The sequence below is a fragment of the Bos taurus genome, chromosome 12 (genome assembly GCF_002263795.3).
Source record: "Bos taurus isolate L1 Dominette 01449 registration number 42190680 breed Hereford chromosome 12, ARS-UCD2.0, whole genome shotgun sequence".
Lineage (NCBI taxonomy): Eukaryota > Metazoa > Chordata > Mammalia > Artiodactyla > Bovidae > Bos > Bos taurus.
In genome coordinates this window covers 47,461,117-47,487,240 of record NC_037339.1, presented here as the reverse complement: position 1 = coordinate 47,487,240, position 26,124 = coordinate 47,461,117, and the positions used below count along the sequence as shown (strand labels likewise).

Below are 26,124 nucleotides of genomic sequence, written 5' to 3'. Positions count from 1 at the left end.
AAATCACTGCAAAAATCATTAACAACTCAGATCTATATCCAATACTATTTCTGTGTCTATGGGTCTCTATAACCATCATTATAACTTGATATTCACAATGATCATGAAGAAAAAATTAAATTCAGAAAAGAATGGCTAAAAAAAAAGAACTTTGTAAATTTTAGTCAAGTTTTGAATCCTTACTTTTAAATAGTTAAACCTGGTATCCCAGAAATTTAATTTTATAGCAAGCTTCCTCCCAAAGCAGATAAACTGATACTTCACTACATATGTTGTTTTACAATCACTGCTTTCTGTTTTTATGAGTTTTATTCATACAATTTTTAATACACTCACATTTACTGGAATGATACTCTGAAAGCTGTTTCCCTTCATGATCAGTCCAAGGAGAGGGTACGATGACATCCTTAGTGAAAAACTAGGAGAATTAAAAGTCCTTCAATTAGGCATATGAAATAGGAAAAGGTAGTTGTGCTAAATAACCATCAAACATGCTACACACTGACTTTATAGTTATATTTTAAAATTTAATACTTAAAGCCCAAGTGAGCAAAGTGAAATGGGCGAAATTTAAAGTATATATAAAGAGAAGGTTTAAAGCTTCAAATCAACCCCTTACATTTGAAATTTGCAAATTAAGCTAAGGGTATTATTCACAAAGAAAATATCTTTCATTTCTCCCCCAGTTTTTTTGGAGGGAAGGATGAGGTTGACGAAAGGGAGGATGAAGAGGGAAGGAATAAAGGAAGACAGACGTATATGTGTAAACCAAGAGGAGGTGTGCTGGAGCTACCTTGTCCTGAGTCTCAAAATCTGATTATTAAATTTTCAGGAATCCTGTGGATCAGTTGTCAAACAAAGCCAACATTAAAATTATGTAAACAAATAAATTATATTAAAAAATAAAAACCCAAATCATCGCTTGGTAATTATTTTACTACATGTAACAATATCTATGCTCCTGAGGTTATTTACAGAGAGTCCCCTACATATGAATGAGTTCTGTTTCAAGAGCAAGTTCGCAGGTCCAATTTGTTCGTAAGTCCAACAAAGTTAGCCTAGGTACCCAACTAACACAGTCATCTATATAGTATTGTGTTGTCATAGATTTATAATACTTTTCACACAAATAACACAGAAAAAGCAAATAAAAAAATTAAGAAAACACTTTGAATCTTACAGTATAGTACCTTGGAAAGTACAATAGTACAACAGCTGGCATAAGTGAAAAGACAAGAAGAGTTACTGACTGGAGGAGGGGGAGGAGGTGGGAGAGGGTAGAGCTGAAGGATCGTCAGCAACAGGAGACGGAGGGCAAGCTGCAATTTCACTCATGCCTGACGTTGATGGCACAGGTTCTGGTTAGCAACTTGAAGGTTCGAATGTAGGGGACTTACTGTCTTTTGTATTTGTGTGGTAGAACGCCTGCATATAATGGTGTACCACATACATTTCTTTTCCCATTCAGCGATGTCATAATCACTAAATTGAAGCTGGCCATGGCTGGAGTATTTGTGTTATGGACAGCAGATTACTAACACTCATACTTCCCCCACAGTCAGAGGGCCAGTTGTTATATATTTATCAGCACACCACTGGTCAGTGTACTCTAACAAGTGGAGACAGAGCATTTGGATAAAAGCTGTATTACTGTATTAGGCTTAATTCACTTTATATAGGAATGAAAGAGGAAAGACATTTATACCAACGCTCTAATACAGTATTTTGCCCTCCCATCTCTGTTTTGAAAGTAACACAAAACATTTTCTTTATATTTTGCAATACTTATGACAAAAAACTAATTTCCTGACTAAACTACCTATGAATACATAAAAGACGTTAAAAAAAATGGAGCTGGGGAGCAGAGATACAGACAGTTCCCAGAAAAAAAAGGAATATAAAAGACTCACAAACTCATGAAGCGAAGCATAAGTTCACTCAAAATGAAAAAGATGGAAATCCAATAACAAGATAAAAATTTTAAAGTAGTAAGAATAGCATTATTTAAGCAGTTTGCTGACAGCCAGTATTGCAGATAACGAGAATATAGGCAGTATCGTAACATGGCCAGGAGAACAAATCGGTACAACCTTTAGGGAAGGCAATATGGCAAAATATACCAAAATTGAAAACACAAACCCTCTGATTTAGCAAGTCCATAAAGATATATGTACAAGTGTGTTCACTGCAGAAAAACACTGAACACAACCTACACATCTGTCAACAGGGGCTGGATTTGATTATGATACATTCATACAATGGAATACTATGCTATTTACTAAAAATCACTATGTGCTGATAATCAAAAATAAAATCTAAGAGATTATTAACTAGAAAAAAGAGGCAAAAGAGTATCAGAATGATGATCCTGCTAAGTCACTTCAGTCGTGTCTGACTCTATGCGACCCTATATCAGAATGATGATCCTGCTGAGTCACTTCAGTCGTGTCTGACTCTATGCGACCCTATAGATGCGACCCTATAGAGCCCCACCAGGCTCCCCTGTCCCTGGGATTCTCCAGGCAAGAACACTGGAGTGGGTTGCCATTTCCTTCTCCAATGCATGAAAGTGAAAAGTGAAAGTGAAGTCGCTCATTTGTGTCTGACTCTTTAGCGACCCCATGGACTGAAGCCTACCAGGCTCCTCCATCCGTGGGATTTTCCAGGCAAGAGTACTGGAGTGGGGTGCCATTGCCTTCTCCAATGATGATCCTATTTATGTGCAAATATTTAAAGGACATGAGCTATTACATACACAAAATGAATCTGAGAGTATACTTAAGAAATGTTAATGGCAATTAATTTCAAGGATTAAGGCAGGGAATGAGAGGATCTTTGTTTTCATTTTATGTTTTTTCCTTTGCAGTTTGGATTTTTCTGTTTTTAGTATGTGCATGTATTTACTGTATTTCACATATATAAACATGAATTTAATTTGCTACTGATACATTAACTTCTGCTACATTAGCCATAGTCTTCACTCTGAATTAATTTTCTTAAGTTTTTTTCTGAAATTTCCCTTTAAAATTAAGTTGAGAATTTGAAAGAGGAAGCATACTTTCCAAAATGTTGGGAAATGGGAAAGAGTCTGAGAATATTCAACTGGGGAGGAATCAGGTGACTGGATTAGAATGAAAATGTTGAAGTTATTAGATAGATTAACAAGTAGATAATATTTAGCAGGAGTAAAGCTTAGGAAACTGTTTCCTAAGAAACAGGCTATATCTGAAATGTGGGGGCTCACTGAATCTCTGAACATGCCATAGCTCAAGTCTTTTGGGGTGCAGAAGAATCAAGCATAGCTAACGAATAGAAGAGGGCAGAGGAAGACTAGTAAGGGAAAGAGGAAGGACAAGGCTGCCACGGCCTGAAGACTTTCTGAAAAATAACCAAGACAGACAACCTTTACACTGTAAAGGATTTTAGCAAAAAAGGAAAGCAAAAAGTGAGACGCTTAGTTTATTAGCTTAATATTAAAAAAAAAACCTTATCTTTGTGATATACTTTTTCTATTTAGCAGTATACTGTATTTCATGAAATATACTCAATGTCTTAAAAATTCAAAGAATTAACAAGAACAAAAGATAAAACTATTCCTGAGGCCAAGGCTAGATTTTCAAGGCTTGAAAAAATCCAGCTTTCTCTACTCCAACTTGAAACAATGGTTCATGTTGATCAAAGGCACAAGAAGAAAACTATGTCAGGTCCTGAGAAGGAAGAGATGAATTGTGACCAGAAAAGAACTCAGTCTTGGGGAAGAAAAGCATAAAACCCATTATTACAATGAAAGGCGCTGGATCAGCTCAAAAACACCAGTCTTAGGGGAGCTCCGAGGGATACTGGGAACGGACAGACTTGGGGAAGTTGAGACAGGAAAGATGTGAAGGAAGTCTTCCTCTCTTAGAGGTGCTGTGCATGCAGAATGGATGCTTAACTGGCTTCACCATCAGTAATAGTTTCAAGTTACCTCTTCAATGGCTTTTTGTCTTTTGTCTTCCACATCTTTATCTATTCTATGCAGAGATAAAAAAGAAAAATAACCATACCATTACTTCAGCAGACTGAACATTTAAAATAATAATCTTTCAAAGAAATAGTTTTCTTCCACGTTAGAAACTGGCAAATGTTAAGCTCATTTTAAAAGAAAAATTGGGATCTTATCACTTTTGTAAATGACAGTATTTGGAGAGTCAGCCTTGTGCTATTAGGCTTACCTGCCCCACCTTTTCCATTCACAGTTTGAATGGAATATTTTCTAGTAAAAGGCTTGCTGCTGCTGCTAAGTCATGTCAGTTGTGTCCAACTCTGTGAGACCCCATGGACGGCAGCCCACCAGGCTCCCCCGTCCCTGGGATTCTCCAGGCAAGAACACTGGAGTGGGTTGCCATTTCCTTCTCCAATGCATGCAAGTGAAAAGTCAAAGGGAAGTCGCTCAGTGTGTCTGACTCTTTGCAACCCCATGGACTGCAGCCTACCAGGCTCCTCCGTCCATGGGATTTCCCAGGCAAGAGTACTGGAGTGGGGTGCCATCGCCTTCTCCGAGTAAAAGGCTTACATGGATACAATTTTTAAATTACTATTAACAATAGAAATAAAGCACTTTGAATAAACTGAGCTCTTTAATCACAATTTAAGAAGTATGTCATTCCACAGAAATCTAAAAACTGTCCAGATTCCTTTTCTTCTATTACAGCAAGCTTATCATAGTTGTAATTTTGGAATCAATTCTTACTCTTGACATAAATGAAAAAAAGACTATCATCCTTACAGTTCTAAATAAATTGGCAAAATTATTAATTCTGAAATTAAATATCAACACTATAAAATTTGAAATATAAAACTTTGTCCAAATGAATTTTTTTCCCACTTTGATAGAATATGCAATTACAGCACCACAAATTTATTACTTATAAGATTTAATATTGTCAGGTCTCAAGGACAAGGCATATACTTGCCAAGGACTCAGTAGTTAGCCTTGAAGGACCACTTCCCTAATCTTTTTCCCAGAGAGAGTATGTGCTACCATGAATAACTCCATAAGACACCTTTTTCTCTCCAAATATTTTTAATCTAATTTGTACCTTAACAAAGCTTATAATAATGTTCAGTTCAGTCGCTCAGTCGTGTCCGACTCTTTGCGACCCCATGAATTGCAGCATGCCAGGACTCCCTGTCCACCACCAACTCCCGGAGTTTAATCAAACTCATGTCCATCGAGTCGGTGATGCCATCTAGCCATCTCATCCTCTGTCGTCCCCTTCTCCTCCTGCCCCCGATGTACATGTATTAAAAATTAAAATCAAGTGGATTTATAAATAAAGGAATAGAAAGGAATAGTGAGAAAATAGACTACAGTTAGAATCCACATATCTCCATTTGAACAGCCATTATGAGACTTGTAACTCAGTGCTCTTCCTCTTATCATGGACATCATCAAGATCTCAGTGCATAAAAACAGTGTATAATATTAGTAAGCTCTGATCTAGCAATACTGAATTCAGAAACCTATTGCTGCTTCATCAGAGGACTTCAACAACCTGGGGTATGCAGGTGATGGCTAGAAGCAGTGAAAATCAGTTTGGTCAAATTTTGTAGAGTTAGATGACGGAAGGGTCTGAGAAGTCATACAGGGCAGGGTGTCTGAACCAGTACACCACAGAACACCAGCATAACACATACACTGTTCAGTATGATTGGTGTGCCCTGAACGGACCCTTGGCCGGTGAGGCAGGGAAGGAATTTCGGGACTGTTCACCTCCAATATGGACAGACTCATTTGTTTATACCAGGATACCTTGCAGTTCTCATTTTTAGAGAACTGCAGTTCTCATATGTAGCATGGCATGAAAAAGGTGGGAAGCTCTGAAATAGGGAACTTGGGTTAAGTGAGGAAGAGACACTGGAAGCCTGTGCTTATTTCTAAGAATGCATCAACATGTTTTAAGAGTATACTCACTATCCTCGGTAGAAACCATAACCATTTACTGAATTACATGAGTTAAACTAAAATCAGGGTCTGTTCCCCTCTTCTGTGTTACAGGTCTATTTACTGAAATACACCAAGAGTCTTTTCATAAACCTGCTCAGATAACACCTGGTTTATTAGTAGAGAAATGTTGTTTCACAACTTGTTGAGTCTAAAGGACAGGAATAACTTCCTGTACTGCTTCAGTGTCGCCTGCAGTGCTCAATAAATTTCTCTTGGCTGTTCATATTTCAACATACTGAAGAGAGGAGGCAAAATAAGACATATGGTTTGCGTACCACAAAAAATTCATCTCATCTGTGAAACATTTGCTTTTTGATATACTTTTCACTTTCCCTATCAAAGGTATCATCTAGCATTAAGTAAAATCCTTTAACACTCTATCCCCATTCTAGTCCCTTTCTTTAGCACTTTGCTGCTGCTGCTGCTGCTGCTAAGTCGCTTCAGTCGTGTCCGACTCTGTGAGACCCCATAGACAGCAGCCCACCAGGCTCCCCCGTCCCTGGGATTCTCCAGGCAAGAACACTGGAGAGAGTTGCCATTTCCTTCTCTAATGCATGAAAGTGAAGAGTGAAAGTGAAGTCACTCAGTCGTGTCCGACTCTTAGCAACCCCATGGACTGCAGCCCACCAGGCTCCTGCGTCCATGGGATTTTCCAGGCAAGAGTACTGGAGTGGGGTGTCATTGCCTTCTCCGCTTTAGCACTTTGGATGAGCATTAATTACAAGGGGATGGTCATCAAGCTACCAAGTCAAGAGAAGAAGGGGTACAACAGCAGGACGAATATTTGCAAGAGCATCTCAACACGTGTACATCTTTGTGTGATTAAATTCTAAAATTAAAGGGAAAAGAATCATTCATTACCTTGGACTGACAACACATGTTACTACACTTAAGAGCAAGAAAGGAAAACTTACCGAGAACGACTTAGGTATAAAGCTTGACGATGAATGTCCTCTGGGTCTATTTCTACAGGATTTATTACAGCTAGTTGATCAATAGACCATCTAAATTCCCCTGGAGTCTTAACAAAAGAAAGTGATCTTATGAGCAAAAGCATGTAACAGTGCATCAAAATGCTAACTTCAAATGTCAGCTTCAAAAACAATGTGAATGGTTATAATATAAAAATATCTTACAGATATTTCACTTTACCACTAAATTAAAAGGCAAATGGTAAGCAGATCACACTAAATCAATTGACTTGACATTCCATCTGGGTGACTGCTGAAATTACATAATAATAGAAAAATCACAGCATATTAAAGGTATAGAAATTCCACAAATAACTCTCATCAGTGACGCCACACACCCAAATAAAATTAAAAATCTCTTAGAGTTATCAAAAGCCTTTATTTTCACCAGGAATGAATTGAAATTATACAAAGTCCTAACTACAAAAATATCTGCAAAAGCTAGTAAAACATGCAATAAATAATTATGAGTGGTAACCAATGCTGCTTTTCTGTATTCAACTATCCAATAAACCAAAAGTTTATTTTTATAACTCTACAATTAGAATTTGTAAATCAAATTCTAATTTGTAAATTCGGAATATATTTTTGAAAAATCAGGCTTAAAAATCCAAGATGTCTGTCATGCATTCTTGCTTTGAGGATTAAGTTGCAGTCATTTTGTGATTTTTACTAAGATTAACTAAAATTGAATACCATTCAATTTAAAATCATGAGGTCACATAATGACTCAATATAAAGTGTGTAACTGTAAACCTTTCCTCTAGTGCATAACTAGCTCACGTAGATGTGCACGTGTAGCTAGCATCAAAAGCCACTCAGTTTACAGTTTTCTAGATAATTTGCTAAGTCAGAAGATCAGACTTCAAAAGAACTTCTCCATTGTAGTCAATAACGGTAAAAAGAAGCTAAAGAGAGGAAGCCTTCCCTAATCTGTTAAAGAGACTATTCCCCTCCATATCAGCCTTCTGTTATGGCACATAACATACTCTCTTGAGGTTGCCAGTTTAGTCTTGTCTATCTCATTAGAGTACAGGTTGACTTCTTTTCAAACAATCTGCAAGCTAAGAATGGGTGACAAAAATCCAAAATAATATTAGCATTTCACATGTGAAGATTATAAATTCATTCAAATTTCAGTGTCCATAAATAAAGCTTTATTGCAACACAGCCACATTTTCTGTTAGTATACTACCAATGGCTGCTTCTATAATACAAGGCAGAGGTGAGTAATTGTAACAGCAACCAGATGATCTGCAAAGCCTAAAATATTTACTATCTGGCCCTTAACAGAAAAAGTTTTCTGACCCCTGGTACAGAGTACAAGCTCTCTGAGAATTAGTGTTTTATGAGTCTGACTTGTTCAAGATGTAACCTCTGTAGGAAAGAACTGTACCTGACACATAGCATTCAAATAAAATTTGCTGAATATCTGAAAATAATTAGACGAAATAGTTTCTTCTCTATTATGGTATTAGTACTTAGACCATCAACTAGCGGCACCCACAGCTGTGAGAAACATGCTAACTAATGAATAAAAAAGAAATGCTAACTAAAAAAAAGCAAGTTGAAAGCTAAGAATGGGTGGCAAAAATCCAAAAGAATATTGGTATAGCTAGTATATATAATATTAATATAGCTAGTATATATAATATTAATATAACTAGCTAAGTCATTTTTAGCCCAGTCACTATATTATAAAAACCAATAACCATTAGAATTAAAAAGTGCACTCCAGTTTACCATTTGTAAAGAAAGATTGATATTTAAAGTTATTTGGAAAAAGTAGTCGAGACGAACTTACTGGTAATTTTGTCGATTTAAAAACAGAAGGACTGGAGACAGTTTGTTCATGGAGATTAGAATAATCACCAGGACTTTCAAAAGGATTTAAAACAGGAATCCTTCCTGGAGTTTCAGGTGTTATTTGCATTTTTGATTCTTTGACATCTCCCATAGCACAGAGGAAAAACTAAAAAGAAATCATAAGTATATATAATAAAAGTACAAAGTTCCACAGACATTCATTTTGACAACTAAAATGTATTCAACAAAGGTTGTTGTTGTTAAGTCTCCAAGTGGAGTCCAACTTTTTGCGACCCCATGGAATATAGCCCACCAAGCTCCTCTCTTCACGGGAATTCCCAGGAAAGAATGCTGGAGTGGGTTGCCATTTCCTTCTCCAGGGGATCTCCCCCATTTAGGGATCAAATGCGCGACTCTTGCCATTGGCAAGCGGATTCTTTACTGCTGAACCACCAGGGAAGCCCCATTACCAAACATACATTTCACAAAAAGAATTAACTCAAAACTTAAGCTCCTGGGGCTTTTTTGTAGTTTACACAAGTGTGATGCTCTAAATAATCTTGAAAGCTAGAAAGGTAAAGTATTAGTGACAGAATTTTGCAGAATTAACAAGCTCAGAGAAGTCAACTGGTTTGTAAGTAGCACTCAACCGAATGTGAATGAGCTGAGGTTCCCCTTCGGGACAACTAAACGTTCTAACAGGCACAAAACCTTTTCCTGCTAAAGAACAGTAGACCTACAGCTTTTTATTCATTATCTCAAGTCCATAAACAAACACGTTGTACGTAATTCCAACAGCCCAGCAATTAGCCAGCAAACTGCAGTTACTAAACAGTTATTTATAGCATCACCAACTCAATGGACATGAGTTTGAGCAAACTCCAGGAGATGATGAAAGACAGGGAAGACTGGCGTGCTGCAATCCACGGGGGTCCCAAAGGGTCGGAAAAGCCTGAGCGACAGAGCAACACTAGCAAATAAGAGATGAGGAAATCTTTGGTCCCTTTGTGCATAGGTGCCTGTCTTGCACTTTAGTCCCCATCAGAAAAGAAATGACTGATTAGGGCTACGGAATTAACCACTTTGGGTTGCCCCTTCTCAAACACCCTTAGCCAAAGGCTAAGACCCCCACCCTCCCACGATGGAAGCGAGACTACATTATTTCCCGTTAAGGTGGGGGGCAGTACAACTAGAGAAAAGAACCCACTCCACGGAAGGCTGATGTGTAGCTAGCCTCCTCGGGTGACGGGCAAAGGAGGACACTGACGCCAGTGTCCTTCCCATCCCTACTCGGTCACTCTTTCCTGGGCCCCCCTCTTCCGCACCCACTCCCCGGTAGCTCTCATTCATCCCGAGGCGAGCGTGCAGCTGGTCCAGAGCCGGGCAAAGGGAGTTCTCCAACTCGAGACAGGAGGAAAGGCCAGGAATCACAAAGAACATACCTAGTTGTGTGTATAAAAAGGAAGCCCCCCCCAAAGCGACTCCAGGGCGCTCCCGACGGTGCCGGGTAAGCTCCCACGACAGGCACAGACTCTTTAACTCCCCGCTTCCGCGCTGTCTCAGGCCAACCAGGGCACGGGCCTTGTGCGCGACTGGCCAATCACGTCGTACCGCTGTCCGCGAACCAGCCAATCATAGCGAGGCCGCGTAGTAAATTCGAATGGCAACTCCTCGCTTCGCGTTCCGCCCAGAGTACCGCGGCTCCAAATTCAAATCAACGCAGCCTCACGCTGGCGATCAGCGCGAGAGGCGGAGCCTGCCCGGCGTGAGCCGGGAACGCGCGGTGTGATTGCCCAGGAGAAAGGAAGGCGCTCCAGTTCCGGGTCAGGCCCTTCGCCCGCCTCCCTCGGCCTCCGCCATGGCTAGCAGCAGTGGCGCCGGGTCGGCGGCAGCGGCAGCGAATCTGAATGCGGTGAGGGAGACCATGGACAGTGAGTGTCCGTTTCGCCCCCTTTACCTTGCCTCTGTTCCCCAGAGCCAAGGCCCTGGGGCGGGGCTGGGCCCACGAGGACTTCAGGTCCACTTCCTGCCCCGGTCGGCATCTTTGGAGATCCTCCCAAGGGATCGTCCAGAGCTCCAGAGCTGATGGTCCCATCCTTTGAGAGTCGTCTCTCCGTTCCTGCGTAGTTTGTCGCGCGCACGGCGTTGCGGCCGCACGTCAGCTCGCCGCGCGTCTGGTCCCTCCCGCACCGGACCCCGCGCGCCGCCTGTTTCCCGCCTCGAGTGCTTTCTCCCGAGTGCTCATTTCGCGCCCTCTCCCGCGCCCAGTCCCCGCGACCTTCCTCGCGCGAGCTCATGGCACGCCTGGTCCCCCCACCACGCCCCCTCCGCGACGGTTCCCCGCATCCCTTCTCCTGCCCCGCCTCGCGCGCCCTGCCCACCCCGCGCGCCGCATCCAGTGAGGGGAGCGCCTCCGAAGCGCCCCAGACTGTGAGCTCCTTGCGGGCAGTGGCTTCCTGTGTTTGGTCACCACCCCATCCCTCCTTGTACCTTGCGCTGCAGCAGGAGCATGTTAAATACCTACCCCGTGAAGGAACAAGTTGTGCTTTAATCAGAGTTGCCCGTTTAGTCCTGGAGCCGGTGATGCCGGTGTCCGGAGACCGTGGGCGTATTTACATGTTTTGCAGCAGGGAGCACGCAGGTAAAAACTGCCCGCAAGTAATAGGGGAAAAAAGTATCTTGGAGTTATCCTCTCTCTCCTTTCTATTGCCGGCTCTGCCACTTTATAGCCCTGGTGTAGGCTTGGACAAGTCATTTAAACATCTTTGAGCCTGCTTTTTTTTTTTTTTTTTTTTGCCCCAGTAAAATAAGATTGCTACAAGCCTGGTGGGCTGCTGTCTATGGGATCGCACAGAGTCGGACACGACTGAAGTGACTTAGCAGCAGCAGCAGCTGCTTGAGTGCTAAATCGCTTCAGTTATGTCCGACTCTTTGCGACCCCATGGATGGTAGCCCGCCAGGCTCATCTGTCCATGGGATTCTTCGCTCAAGAATACTGGAGTAGCTTGGGTTGCCAGGCCCTTTTCCAGGGGATCTTCTCAACCAGGGATCGAACCCAGGTCTCCTGCATTGCAGGCAGATTGTTTACCGTCTGAGCCACCAAGGAAGCCCCCTCCTACCTCCTAGGATTATTGTAAATATTTAAATAAGATAACCTTATAAAGGTATCTCGAAGGTGACCATTAACAGGTAGTTCCTGCACTGTTTTTGTGTATAAACATCATTCCACGACCCCTTTTGTTGTCCCCATTTTATTTGCCTGCATCTGTATATGTGTGTTTGATAGATGTTAAATTTTGCTTTTTTCAAGGGATACCCACATGAACTGCTGTCTCTTTCAAACCATGAAATTCTCATTAAGCAGTGTCAGCCTTCATGTCCTATCTCTGGCTCCTTCACTGTAGGCTCCACTTCCTATTAGAGTCCCTTCTTTATGAGGACTTGTGATAAAGCTTATGACTTTCTTTGCACTCGCTGCTGCCCCGCTTTTCAAAGATTTTTTTTTAATTAACAGAGCCTTTGCATCTAATTTTTTACTCAGTGTCTGCTTTTGTCTTTTTCTGAAAAATGGAATTTTGTTAATACCATATTCAGCCTATTTTCCCATCCTTGAAATAGCAGAGCTTATGAGTTTTATTTTGTAAGTGGATTTGTGTACATAGAAACTAGTGTACACCATTATTGTCTTACATCTTTGCTTGGAAGCCATTGTGGTTTCTGAACAGTGTGAAGTGTATTTGAGGCCTACTTCTAGTCAGTTTTCTTATATTAACTGTTCCTTATTATATGGGCACAGGATTCCATTTGAATAGAAAGCCCACATTTTCTCTCTGATGAAACTACTGATAAAGAAATGAGAACTGATCATTTTTATTGGCTGCATCATCAAGGTTTTCACTGACAGAACTGAAGATTATAGTGTTAGAATATGAAAAAGTGAAAAAAGACTAGATTATTTTTTCTCAACTAACACTGGCAAAGAGTGTGCCAAGTAGAGAACACTGTTCCTCTAGACACAATTTGTCCCCAAATCAGAAGGTAAAAAGGAAGGCCCCAGGTTGGCAGTGTATCAACATCTGATAAATGTGGCAGTTAGGTCCTGTCATGTCCATTGGAACTAGCTGCTATCATGCCATGCATGCATGATCAGTCACTCAGGCATGTCCAACTCTTTGCCGTTCCATGGACTGTAGCCTTCCAGACTTGTCTATCCGTGGGATTTCCCAGGCAAAAATAATGAAGTGGGTTGCCATTTCCTCCAGAGGATCTTCCCAACCCAGGGATCAAACTGACATCTCCTGAATCATAATTGAGTCCAAAACAGTCAGTCAAAATGTGTAGTTTTGCAAAGTTAATGAAAATATTTTCCAGGCTGTCTAATGATTGAGGCACAAAGGGAAACATAGTGACACTTTCATGGTTAAGAATTGACCATACACTCAACTGAAAAAGTCCTCAATGCAGTCGTTTAATAATCTCACCTTTCTCCACTCTCATTGCCAGAAATAGAACTTTAACTTGCCCAAGGGACTGGGCTGACCTACATAAGCACCAGTATTTTTTGAAATTCTGTTAATATGGAGTTTCCATGTATTTAAATCTATCCATGAGACCCAAACTGAAGTGTTCAAAACTTTTTTACTTTGATAGCGCTGCTTCAAGATCTAGTATATTTCTCCTTATCGTCTTCCTCCCTCCCTCCCATCAGTATTAAGAGTCAGCTAAATGATTTAATCTTTTAATTAATGTCAGATGATTTGCAAGGATTATAGAATTGAGCTATGAACATTTGTAATTTTATTGTGAAAATGAAAGCATTTTGATAAAGATACTTTAGACAGGGGAGGAAGTGGTGGGCTTTGTTATTTATCTGCACAAAACACTGAAAGAAACCTGATTGATCCTGGCCAGATTTAGTATAGGGTCTGTTGCATAAGGGGCATCCCTGGTGGGCTCAGTGGTAAAGAATCTACCTGCCAATGCAGGAGACATGGGTTCGATCCCTGGGTCAGGAAGATCCCTGGAGAAGGAAATGGCAACCCACTCCAGTATTCTTGCCTGGGAAACCCCATGGACAGAGGAGCCTGGCAGGCTACAGTCCATGGGGTTGCAAAAGAGTAAGACATGACTTAGCCTTAGCGGCAGTAACAACAAGTTATGTTTTTGGCAATGGTGATTAAAATTTACTTCTTCCCTACTAGAGGCTTCAATGTGATACAGTTGTTCCTTAGTATTTGCCAGGAAGTTGGGTTCAAGACACCCTCACCCACCCACCCATACCACAATCTGTGGGTGCTCAAGTCTGTCATATAAAATGGCAAAGTGTTTGCATATAACCTACATTCATCCTCTTGTATACGGGCTTCCCAGGTGACTGAGTGGTAAAGAATCTGCCTGCCAAGCTGGAGACTCGGGTTTGATCCCTGGGTCGGGAAGATCACCTGGAGAAAGAAATGGCAGCCTGCTCCAGTATTGTTGCTTAGGAAATCCCATGGCCAGGACCCTGGTAGGCTACAGTCCTGGTGTTGCCAAGAGTCAGACACAACTGAGCACCTAATCAGCAGCAGCAGCAGTATCCTCTTGTATACTTTAAATCATCTTTTGGTTATTTATAATTCCTAATAAATGCAAATTCTATGTTAATGGTTGCCTGCGCATAGATGCCAAACTCAAGTTTTGCTTTTGCGAGCTTTCTGGAATTTTTTTCCCCAAATGTTTTCAGTACACAGTTGACTTGTATCAAGTTGTAAAATAGCAAAAGGAGTGAAGAGAGTCCACAGTGTGCAAGGCAGTGTCAGTGAAGCAAACATATAGCCCATGCTCCCACCATCAATCCCCTTGCTTTCTCATGTGAGGTCTCCCCTACCTCTCTCCTTCACTAAGCTGTTTCATCTCTTCACTCATCTCAGATTTGACCATTTGTAGTAATCTCTCCTGTCCATGCCACCTACCAGTCTCTCCATAATTGCAATAACTTATCTGGACTCCTTCTCCCCAGGTCTTACACTGGGAAGAACTTGGTAAATGAGACTGAAAGGCTCATGTAAAGACTGTAATTAAGGGGGATAAATGGTTGTGAAATATGAGATGAAACATGAGAATATACTAAGGCCCTACTGAAGATTTGAAAACTCTGGGAAGCTATTACGTATAAAACAGGAATGTGACAAGATCAGATATTCTTTTTTTTTTTTTTTTTTTTTTAAGATTTTGCCTTCGGGAGGAGGGTTCAGGATGGGGAGCACATGTATACCTGTGATGGATTCATTTTGATATTTGGCAAAACTAATACAATTATGTAAAGTTTAAAAATAAAATAAAAAAAAAAAAAGATTTTGCCTTCAAGGCTGCAGTGCAGTGGCAGAATGGGAGTAACTCAGGCAAAACCCAGCAGACACCTTAAGTTGAGCAGGAGTTTAGGGTCCAGGGAGACCACGGCAGGCAGAGTTTTTAAGACAGAGTACCTGAGAGGAAAGAGCCTGCACCTAGAGGGAATTCTGGAGGTCCGTGGAATGTTCTCCCTCAGGTATTCAGCACGGCATTGATCAGCGTGCAAGGAAAGTACCCCAAAAAGACACCAAAGGATCAAGCTGTTTCTAGATAACTGTATCTCACTATAAAGCTGGAGAATATGTATAGAAATACAAAACTGTCGAACACCCAGCACAGTAAAATTCACAATGTCTGGCGTCCAGTCAGAAATAATTAAGTATGCAGAAACAGAAGATTGTGACTGATGATAAGAAAATTTTAATCTGTTAAAACTGACCCATAGTTGATACAGATGTTAGGATTAGCAGGTGAAAACATTAGAACGGTACTCCGTGTTCAGAAGGTTAAGTAGAAGAATGGAAGAGAGGTTTTTTTAAACAAATTCAACTTCTCAAGATGAAAATGAATATAAAGTATGAAAAAGTGGAACGGGCCCATATCACAAAAATCATGAATATTATGAAAGTTTTCAAAAGGACTTAGACTGAAATTAAAGGTGGCTTAGTATTGTTCATTTGTCGGTTCATCCCAAAATAAAGTGTCATTTTCATACAGTTCATATCAAAATCCAAATGGTATATTACTGACTAAGCAGTTCCACTTCTAGGAATTTATTCTGATAAAATTAAGTTCCTATTTACAGATATTTGTCACAGTATTATTTTCATCAGGGAAACAGGAGACCCACAACAAAATAGCAGAGCAGTTAAGTAATGTATGTTATCTGCTTAAAATGGAATATTACCTGAATGATTACATTACATTGTAAGAGAATGCTAAAAAGTGGGAAAATGTTCAGAATAATCTTGACTATGATATTTAAATTTCAGATAGATACTAAATGAGTAGTAGAATATAAACCAGGATATAGAAAAGTTATGTGGAGGGAGGTTGTAAATTTATTTGTAAGTTTGTAGAGCTAAGTAAGAGCAGTATTACATGCCAGTTTCCAAATCTAGGAATGCTGTGCTGTTCTTTGGAGTTATGCAGTATTATATGAATAAAAAACAGAAGTATTCATGTACATTTTTAAAATGTTACAAGATTTTATTCTTAAAATTTTCTTGTCTTTTTCCAGTCCTACTTGAGATTTCAAGAATTTTGAATACTGGATTAGATATGGAAACTCTGTCTATATGTGTGCGGCTTTGTGAACAAGGAATTAACCCAGAAGCTTTATCATCAGTTATTAAGGAACTTCGCAAGGCCACAGAAGCCTTAAAGGTAGAGATTCATACGTTCACTCACTCTGAATGAAAATGCTTTTGTTTAGAAAACAATTAATGCTGAAATTTTATGTGAATGATTCTAAGCAAGGTTAACCTAACAGCCGTCATCATCAGGAGAAATTCCGAAGGCCAGGGTCTCAGTAGTATATGTTCAGATCACAGAATTCTCTATCTGAACCATGTTGTCTTTTTGTAAAAGTCTCTGATTATGTTTAGAATTCTGCTTGTGTTGTGGGTGATATTGTTTCTGCCCCGCCCAAAAGATATGCTTAAGTGTGCAACACCTGTGAATATACCATGTTTGGAAATAGTGTATCTGTAGGTATAATCAAATTGACATGAGATCATAATGGGTTAATGACCAATGTCCTTACAAAGACAAGGGAAATTTGGACACAGATATACAAAGCACATACCATGTGAGGACACAGAGGGGATGCTGTGTGATGACAGAGGCAGAGATTGGAGTGATGGCATTTACAAGACAAAGAAGGCCCCTATTGTGGGCCACCAGAAGGTAAGAGGCAAGGAAGGATACTCTACAAGAGCCTTCAGAGGGAAGAATGGTCCTGTTGACACCTTGATTTTGGACTTCTGCCTCCAGAACTACTAGAGAATAATTTTCTGTTGTTGTAAGCTACCCAGTTGATGGTACTTGGTTATGGCAACCCTAGAAATCTAATTTAGATTTACTATGGGAAAGTGGAGTGCTGCTGTAAGAAATACATAAAAATGTGGATGTGACTTTGGAATTGGGTAATAAAGGTTGGAAAGTTTTAGGATGCTTGATAGTAAAAGCCTGGTTGGCCTTAAAGACTTGGTTAATGATAGACATTAAAGGTGATTCCAGTGAGAGCTCAGAAAGAAGAGAAAAGAGTATCAGTCTTCTCAGAGAATACGTCTATCATTATGAATAGAATCTTGTGAGAAATATGAACATGAAAGGTACCTCTCTGATGTCTCAGATAGAAATGAACAACTTCGGGTGTTGGCCCATCCTCAGTATAAAGAGCACTCAGCTGAATTATATTCTACTGTTGGAAGGAGAATAAAACTTGTAAGCAATAACTTGGATATTTAGCTAAGGAAATTTCCAAAGCATGGAAAGTGGGGCCTGATTTCTCCTTGCTGCTTATGGTAAAATGTAAGGGGAATAGGAAATTGAGGAAGGAGTAAGAAAAAAGAAACCAGCACTCACTTTGGGAAGCTCTCGGCCTACCCAGATAGATCTCTGGAAAGAAGGCCGAGAGTGTAGCTAGATAACCTTTTGGTGAAGAGATTAGGTTATGTGACTCAGATGCAGTGAACATCTCAGTACAGCTTGAACTTAAAGGGATGAAGAAAGGCTGTCACACTTCCGGGGTTCTGTAGGCGGCTGATGGAGCTATTAGTGTGTGCACATCCTTGAAGGAAAGGGATGGGTAGCCCAGAGGCCAAGAACTGCTGAGGCCAGTTGAACTGTGTTGCCAGCATGGACCCAGGGGACCACCTTTTTTCAAATTCACATTAACCACCTTTTAATTGCTGAGACTGCAAACAGTAAAGATGTTGTGTTCCCTTTTTTGCTTGCACACACTCCTATTTAAAATCTCACATGATTTTATTTCCATATTTATGTAACACTCATATGAACACTTAAGTTAGTCCCCTCTTAAAACTTGTCCAAGGATGAAATGACTTCTCTACCCTTTTGTCTTCCTTTGAGGAGACATGCAGTTTACCCATCTCAGATTAAGTTACTCTCTGATAAGTTCCAATAATTTGGGTCACTGGTTTTGTGCTTTTGAAAACTTTTATTTTATTAAATCTAATACCAAAAGCTAAACAAGGCACATTTACAGAGCAAAAATGTATCATAAGTAGAGTATCTGTACAGTTCTCATTGTCCACCCTAGAAGTTCCCTTATGCTCCCCTATCACTAACCTCTCTTTCCTGCTCCCCATTCCAAGAACTACTGTCCTAATTTTTATGATAGAGACTTCAACATTTTCACTGACTAAGCATGGATCTCTAAACACCAGTTTAATTTTGTAAAAAATTTTTAACTTGCTGTAAGTGAGATTTTATAGCACAGTTTCTTTTTTCCACTGAGTTTTTTCATCTGACATTATTTTTGTGAGGTTCATTTCTCTTGTATGTAGCTGTAGTGCATTCCTTTTCACTGTAATAATCATGTTTCATTATACAAATACAGTATTTTTTGTTTATCCTTCCTACTGTGAATGGGTATTCGCTTGTCCCTGTCCAGAGCTATCATGAACATGCTGCTCTGAGCTTAGTTGTCTGTGTCTTCTGATACATGTATGTGGGCATTTCTGTTGAGTGTGTATCTAGAACTAGAATTGCTGAATCATAGCTTGTGTGTATCTTCAACTTGAGGAATTAAGGCCAGACTTTACTACAGTGGTTATATGAATTTGTATTCCAACCAGCAGCGAATGAATTTCCCTTGCTTCTCATCTTTGTCTATACCTATTATTGTGAGTGTTCTTTAATTTTAGTCATTCTGGTAGGTGTGTTTGGACTTCTCCTTGTGTATTAGCATTTCTATGAGTACTGGTGAGATCAAATGAATTTTTTTTTTTTTTTTAATTTTTTTTGGCCATTTTCTTTTGTGAAATATTTTTTCATGTAGTTTGCCCATTTTTCTGGGTTATCTGTCCTTTTCTTCTTTGTGGGTAGTCTTTGTTTAAATATTTTGGAAATGAACTTTTGTCAGATACACAGGTAAGGCTTAAAATCAGAATTTTTAAGTAATTATTATGAAAACTATTCAAATTTTCTATTTCTTTTTTAAAATATATTTTTAATTGGAGGATAATTGCTTTACAGTTGTGTTGTAAATACAATTTACAATTGTGTTGGCTGGTTGGATGGCATCACCAACTCATTGGACATGGGTTTGGGTAAACTCCGGGAGTTGGTGATGGAGAGGGAGGCCTGGCGTGCTGTGGTTCATGAGGTCGCAAAGAGTTGGACACGACTGAGCTGCTGAACTGAGGCTTCTGCCATACAAAGCTCGAATCAGCCACAGATACACACAAGTCCCCTTCCTCTTGAACCACCCACCCACCTCCCACCCCATCACAGAGCACCAAGTTGAGCTCCCTGTGTTGTCTAGCAATTTCTATTTCTTTTTTAACTCAACAACTGTTGCTTTCATATGAGAGAAAGAAAAATAACTACGTAACACAGTAAGAATAGCTAGTATTTACTCTACTTTTGCTAAACTCTGCACTAAGGGCTCTCGCTGCATTGTTTCCTTTGTAGTCAATGCAAGGATGTTTACTACGACGACTAGTAAGAGTTTACCCCTAAGGAAACTGAAGCTGTGGTGGCTAACTCACTTCTTCCAAGACTTACAGTTAAGTGGTTGAGCTAGGATTTGAGCTCAGACCTTCTGACGTCAGAGTTGTTAACTGCTAAGTTTCTGCCTACAGTAAGTTCTAAAAAATATCTGAGCCTGCTGTTTAAAAAAGCATGAAATGATTAGAACCAAACCAGTGGACTGGAGCCCAAGTACCTTCCCTGGCTTAATACTGTCTCATAACCCTGTTTTTAAAAATAAGAGGTATCGTAGCCTTTTATTAGTAAATTTCTGAAATTTCAGTGGGAGAGGATTTATTTAATGTACATCTTCCACAATCACAAAATTTTTATTCAGCTGTGCTGGAGTTTGAAAGAGAATAGGGAGGCAGAATAACAAGAGATTTTTGTATTAATGCAGATTGACTGATGTGAAGGAACTGGAGACAAGTAACCTAGCTGGAAAGGTTGGGGGCAGACAACATAGCTTCTTAGAATAAAAACCAAGATATTAGGAGATTCAGAAGTGCCTGTTTAACGTAACTTTTTCAGCTTTGGTGTACCGGTTATTCCACATCCAGTGGATTATAATGAACTCTGAAGGCAAAGTCAATACAGTAACTCCCCTACATAGCAAACTTTCAAGTTGTGAACGTCAGGTGTGAGTGAAATTGCAGCTTGCCCTCTGCCTCCTGTTGCTGACCATCCTTCAGCTCTACCATCTCCCACATCCTCTCCCTCACCATAAGTAACTCTTCTTGCTTGTCCACTCGATGCCATTCCCTATATGCCAGCCCTTGTCCTGTACTTTCCAAGGTGCTGCACTGTTAGATTCAAAATGTTTCTTTATTTTTTGTGTTTGTTTTTTATGTATTATTTGTGTGAAAAGTATTATAAACCTAAAATACAGTTATAATAATACTATTGCAAACCTATAGTACAGTACTATATTGTGTCGGTTGGGTACCTAGGCTAACTTTGTTGGACTTAGGAACAAACTGGACACTCTCAGAAAAGAACTCATTTGCATGTAGGGGACTTACTACAATTAAGTTGAACAAAAATCAGAAAGTGTTGCCCATTTGCATGGAAAATCAGTCTCATACACACACAAAGCCTCTTAAAAACACATTTCTCCCATAATCTAAAATTGGTATACCTGACTCTTTCTAAAACTAGGTAGGGGAAGAGATCGTGAAAAGTTTCCAGTAAAGAAGAAATGTTCATTAGAACTTTTTCTTGAAAGTAATTTTTGAAACCTATTTAAGTTGTATAATAGTAATACGTGTAGGTAATTTTTAAATATTTAGATCAGAAAATACAAAGAAGGAAACAAAAATCATTCAAGATCACCAGTAGATAACCCCTGATAATATTTGGTTAACATCATCCTAGCTGGTCTCAATGGAGAAGGCAATGGCACCCCACTCCAGTACTTTTGCCTGGAAAATCCTATGGACGGAGAAGCCTGGTAGGCTGCAGTCCATGGGGTCGCTAAGAGTCGGATACAACTGAGCGACTTCACTTTCACTTTTCACTTTCATGCATTGGAGAAGGAAATGGCAACCCACTCCAGTGTTCTTGCCTGGAGAATCCCAGGGATGGGGGAGCCTTGTGGGCTGCCGTCTATGGGGTCGCACAGAGTTGGACACGACTGAAGTGACTTAGCAGTAGCAGCTGGTCTCATGCTACTTTGAAAACAAAAATATAGTTAATCTCATTGAATTACAAATGAATAAACTTCCTCAGGTTGATTCTCTCCAGATCAAAGTCTGCTGTCTCCTAACTGCTCCTGCTGGGTCTAGGTTGGGAGCTGGTTAGTTCAGAACTGCACTCAGCCACACCTGTCTTCTCTTGACCACCTTACCCTGCCCCAGCCTTACTGCCTTAATATGCATAGGTTCTCTCTTTAGTGTGGTTGCTGCTTATGAATTTTTTTCCGCATGTTTTTTGTTTATTTCTCTTAGTGTGATAAATAGAGTAAGGAGAAACTCCTCTTGCTGCATTGTATTATCTTTACCTAGAAATCCTAGTGATTAGAATTTAATTTTATGGTACTCATCTCTGTTTTAGACCATGTACAATATAAATCAAGGATGTGATGAAATGTTGCAAGAAATTGTTGATCTGAAACATAGTTTTTTCCTCTGTTGTTAAATATGAAGAAAATTATAATAATTTTACTAATTATTTTTTCTCTTTCAAATCTTTTAGATTTGTATATAGGTGTTGTATTTTATATGTATCCATGTATGTGTGTGTATATTATAGTAAAAGCAGTAGTTGTGTGTCACCCAGATAGATGAATTTCTTAACAGTGGTAGACAGATTGCCTTATGTTTATTTGCCACAGCATAAGTAGAATTGTTAATCACGTGTGTTTCTTTTAAAAATAAGACTTTATTTTTATGAATGTTACTTTATCAACACTGAATTTTTATGTTGTCTCCTCAGTGCTAGTATTTATATGTTGGGAGTCATTTATAAATTCTGGTTTCAGAAATTGTGGGCAAAACTCATTTTCCCATATTTTCTACTTTCTTGCCATGGTACCTTGAATTATACACTATCGGTGACTTCAGACACACTAAGCCTTGTGTTTTCTTTTGAAGCTGTCCTGTACTGTCACTGATATCTTAGAGTACGTGATGTATCTCCTCACTGCAGCATGAGGACATTGGCACTATAGAATTTGTAGTTGGCAGAGAAATGAGGGATGAAGGAAGTCCCATGTCCCCACCCATCCTCACAAAGGAAGGAGTAAACTTGGGCAATGGAAAGTTTGGAGAGAAGACTTCTAATGTAGGTTTTCCCCAGGACCTCTGTGTCTACACTTTTGGAGTCTTTAATGACTGTCCGGAAACTGTATGAGTTTCTAGGATGCCATTGCTGTCTTCCTTTCAACTGGAAAGTAGTTCTGCACACGTTTAACATGAATGCTCTACAAGGTTGACGGCTTGCCTAATTCAAATGAAAAGACATGTTGCATTGTGTCTTGGAGGGGAACCTCTAAAATTAGTATGAAAATGGGATCAGGTTCTAATTCTTGTTAATAGTAAACCCAAGAAGAGAAAGATAAACAACCAGCTATATAGAAAAACATGGGAGGTTCTGTTGACAAAATGTTTCATATTTAGTTATCTACAACTTTCCCAGTGTCTTAAGGAATTTCCTTGAAGGACCTCTTAACTTAGACTGAATATTAAAAAACAAGTTTTAATTAGGAGGTTGAAATGTAAATGAATTGAGTTTACCATGTACTTCTAAGATTAAACTTACTTAAATTCAATATTTCCATATTTGGCCTTGACAAATTGTCTGTTTAAATCCTATCTTTTAGAAATGCATATAAAATAATTTTCTGATGAATGATAATGGTGTCTGGAAATTTCTACAGAATAATCAGGGAAAGGGTAACGGATGGTGGTTTAGGTAAAGCTGTATTAGCCATGTATTCACTATTCCTCTTTTGCCTTTTTTTTCCTTTGCGTTACAGCATAACAGAAAGATCTTTTTCATTCTTAATTCCCTTTGGCACTGTAACGAAACATACAGAAGCAAACTAATAAAGACTGTGGATGAGGACTTCCATAAGTTAATTTTTCAAGTAGCGTTTGCTTTATTTTTACATCAACTCTTATTTAAGATTATGTAGCAGTTTGGACTTCGCACGTGGTGCAGTGGTGAAAAGTTCACCTGCCGGTGCAGGAGACTCAAGAGACGCAGGTTCAGTCCCTGGGTTGAAAAGACTCTGGAGTGGGAAGTGGCAGCCCACTCCAGTACTCTTGCCTGGAAAATTCCATGGACAGAGGAGCTTGGCGGGCTGCAGTCCGTGGGGTCACAAAAAGTTGGACACAACTGAGTGACTGAGCACAAACACAATAATTTTCTACTGTTAGCCTAGCAATCAGTCCAAATGGTAGTTCTAATAATATACTGCAAAAAGTGAAGACTGCTGCATCATGCTGATAAAGGTGCATTGCTATATATGGGGGAAGAGTTGTTTGTTAACAGCAATGCAATATTGACAAATTTATTTCCATGATGTTTTTTTTTTCCTCCCATTATTTTGTTATACTGAATCATACTCTCTTGTTCTAGGCTGCTGAAAATATGACAAGCTGACTTTCTGAAGAAATCCTGATGGGCTGTGTCAAGCTGTGTAAGAAGATTGAAGATTGCGTTGTAGTCAAGAACACACAATGAAATCACTGCATGTAGCAATGTGGAAATATTGTCTTTTTTAAAAGAATTATAAAACCATAGCTTTATAAATCAGTGGAAAGTGGCTTACAGAGAAAACTATCAGTTGTGTTTACATCACATCTTTTTTTTTTTTTCTTTAACTGCTCTAATGCTTTGGCATTGTTGTGTTCATATTTATGTATTCCTAATTTATAGCTCTGATAGCTTTAATTTTCTAAGCAGTCTGTCCATCAGATGTGCACATCTGCTGTGCCTGGGTGAACTATAGTGGAACCCATCAGCAGTAATGTTGTAGTTAAGACTTGTTGACATTTCCATTATAAACTTAAATTTTGAATTGTTTATGCAAAATAACTGTGGATTTATGTTGTATTAGGCTAAAAGTTGACAGAATTTCCGCTACCATGTATGGATTTTTGATTTAGATTCATTATGCATATCAGAATCTTGTTTTTTTATAAGAACATGGAAAATGTGTTGTTAATCTGCTCTTTAACAAAAAATATTTCTTTTTTAAACATAAAGTTTGAGTGGCAGTTAATAGTGTGACCCAGATCATATTAATATTGATTGAAAAGTAAAACTTTCAGAAAACTTAGATTTTAAAGGTAATGACAGTGCTTAGCTTAGTATTATTTGTCATTTGATTCATTTAAATTTAGGGAAGATATTGAGAATGTTTTTCTAAGTTTTTAATTCATAACGAAACAATTCCAACATGAAAAGTCTTTTTACTTTTGTTTAATGAAAATAATTTGAGTGCTTACTTAATAAAATACCTTGAGTGGTTATCTAGTAAACCACCAAACAGGTAGTGACATTCAATAAATAATGTTCCTATTTTCTGAAGGAATAAAGATTTCCAGTCATTAAAGAAAAAATAATCACATTTTCTGCATCAGGAATTCTGAATATGCCTTTCTAAGATCATTTTTGTGTGTCATTATTTTTACCCTGTAAGTTTTAACTAATTGAAGTGATGGTTCAAAATAAAGTTTAGAAAACTTAGGATAATATGGTTTCTGTTCCTAACAGAATCTCCATGAACTATTTTTTCCCAAGACTACTACAAATTGAATCTGATCTTTTAAGATTGTGTTAGCTTTCCAGTTAAATGATAGTACACGCATATACTCTGATAGCATATTTTGTTCTTCAAACAAACTAAAGTGATATTAATAAGGGTTAATAATATTTAATGGCAACCTTCTGTTCTATTTTAAAAATCTAGTCTTTTGACCACGTTGACTTTTGAATGGTGGCATCTTTACCAAGTACACTGAACATCTGTTATAGGGAGAACAGTTTGGGAGACAATAAAGGTTTTGATGATAAGTCATCTATATGATTAAAAAACATTGCAAATACTGCATGTTGTTACTTATATAAAATCAGAAAGAAAACACTCTTGTCAAGCTCCAAAATTTGTATATACTTTTAGGTCATAAGAGTTAATAGTTTTATTTATAACTTTGTAGATTATGTTATTTATGTATGAAACAAAGCAGGAAAATATATTGAGAAGGAGTTCTGTTTACAGAGGACTTTAATGTGTTACATTTCTTAAATGTAAACGTGTATTTTCAATGCATACTTAAGTAATACTTAAGGAAACCAAACAAAGTAATGATACAGTTGCATTGTTGGGTGTGTTGTCAGTGTCCGAAATAAAACCATTTTGGTGATACCAGCCTGTACTTCTGGTTTAAAGTTTGTTTCTGTGAATTCAACTTGTGTTTCTATAAGTATTTGGTAAATATTTAGATGCTTTTTTTGGAGAAGGACATGGCAACCCACTCCAGTATTCTTGCCTGGAGAATCCTGTGAGCCTGGTAGGCTGCTCTCCATAGGGTCGCATAGAGTTGGACATGACTGAAGCGACTTAGCGTGCATGCATTGGAGAAGGAAATGGCAACCCACTCCAGAATTCTTGCCTGGAGAATCCCAGGGACAGAGGGTGCTTTTCAAGTTATGTGTAGTTGAAGACTGTTTAAAGATAGGCTTTATAATTTACGGTTTAAAATTAGGCTTGAGGTAGTAAAATGAAATACTTTTCCCCTGGTAGTAAAAGGCAATAGCTATAACATTTACCCTGTCTTGAAAACAAAGTTGGCGTTTCAACAT

At 39.0% G+C, this 26,124-nt stretch overlaps 2 protein-coding genes across 6 annotated transcripts in view; one reads left to right on the top strand and one right to left on the bottom strand.

Moving 5' to 3' along the window:
• The window catches only part of BORA (BORA aurora kinase A activator), a 29,457-nt gene extending 18,416 nt beyond the window's left edge, over nt 1-11,041 (bottom strand). The window contains exons 1-5 of one of the 5 annotated variants that reach the window (XM_005213837.5): nt 10,724-11,041; nt 8,765-8,932; nt 6,904-7,010; nt 3,968-4,013; nt 337-418 (exon numbers count right to left, since the gene is read on the bottom strand). In XM_005213837.5, the coding sequence (XP_005213894.2) occupies nt 337-418; nt 3,968-4,013; nt 6,904-7,010; nt 8,765-8,932; nt 10,724-10,861 (541 nt within the window). In that variant the 5' untranslated portion in view covers nt 10,862-11,041. Of the gene's footprint in view, nt 1-336; nt 419-3,967; nt 4,014-6,903; nt 7,011-8,764; nt 8,933-10,091; nt 10,319-10,723 lie in introns of those variants that run through there. The other 4 variants (XM_005213838.5, NM_001205779.2, XM_005213839.5 and 1 more) reach the window with 4 other exon arrangements.
• Nucleotides 10,588-25,697, top strand: MZT1 (mitotic spindle organizing protein 1). Its single transcript, NM_001206331.1, is given in 3 exon segments — nt 10,588-10,697; nt 16,337-16,482; nt 23,896-25,697. Coding segments are annotated over 3 exon segments (243 nt in total). The 5' UTR covers nt 10,588-10,624; the 3' UTR covers nt 23,920-25,697.
• Nucleotides 25,698-26,124: the final 427 nt, after the last annotated feature.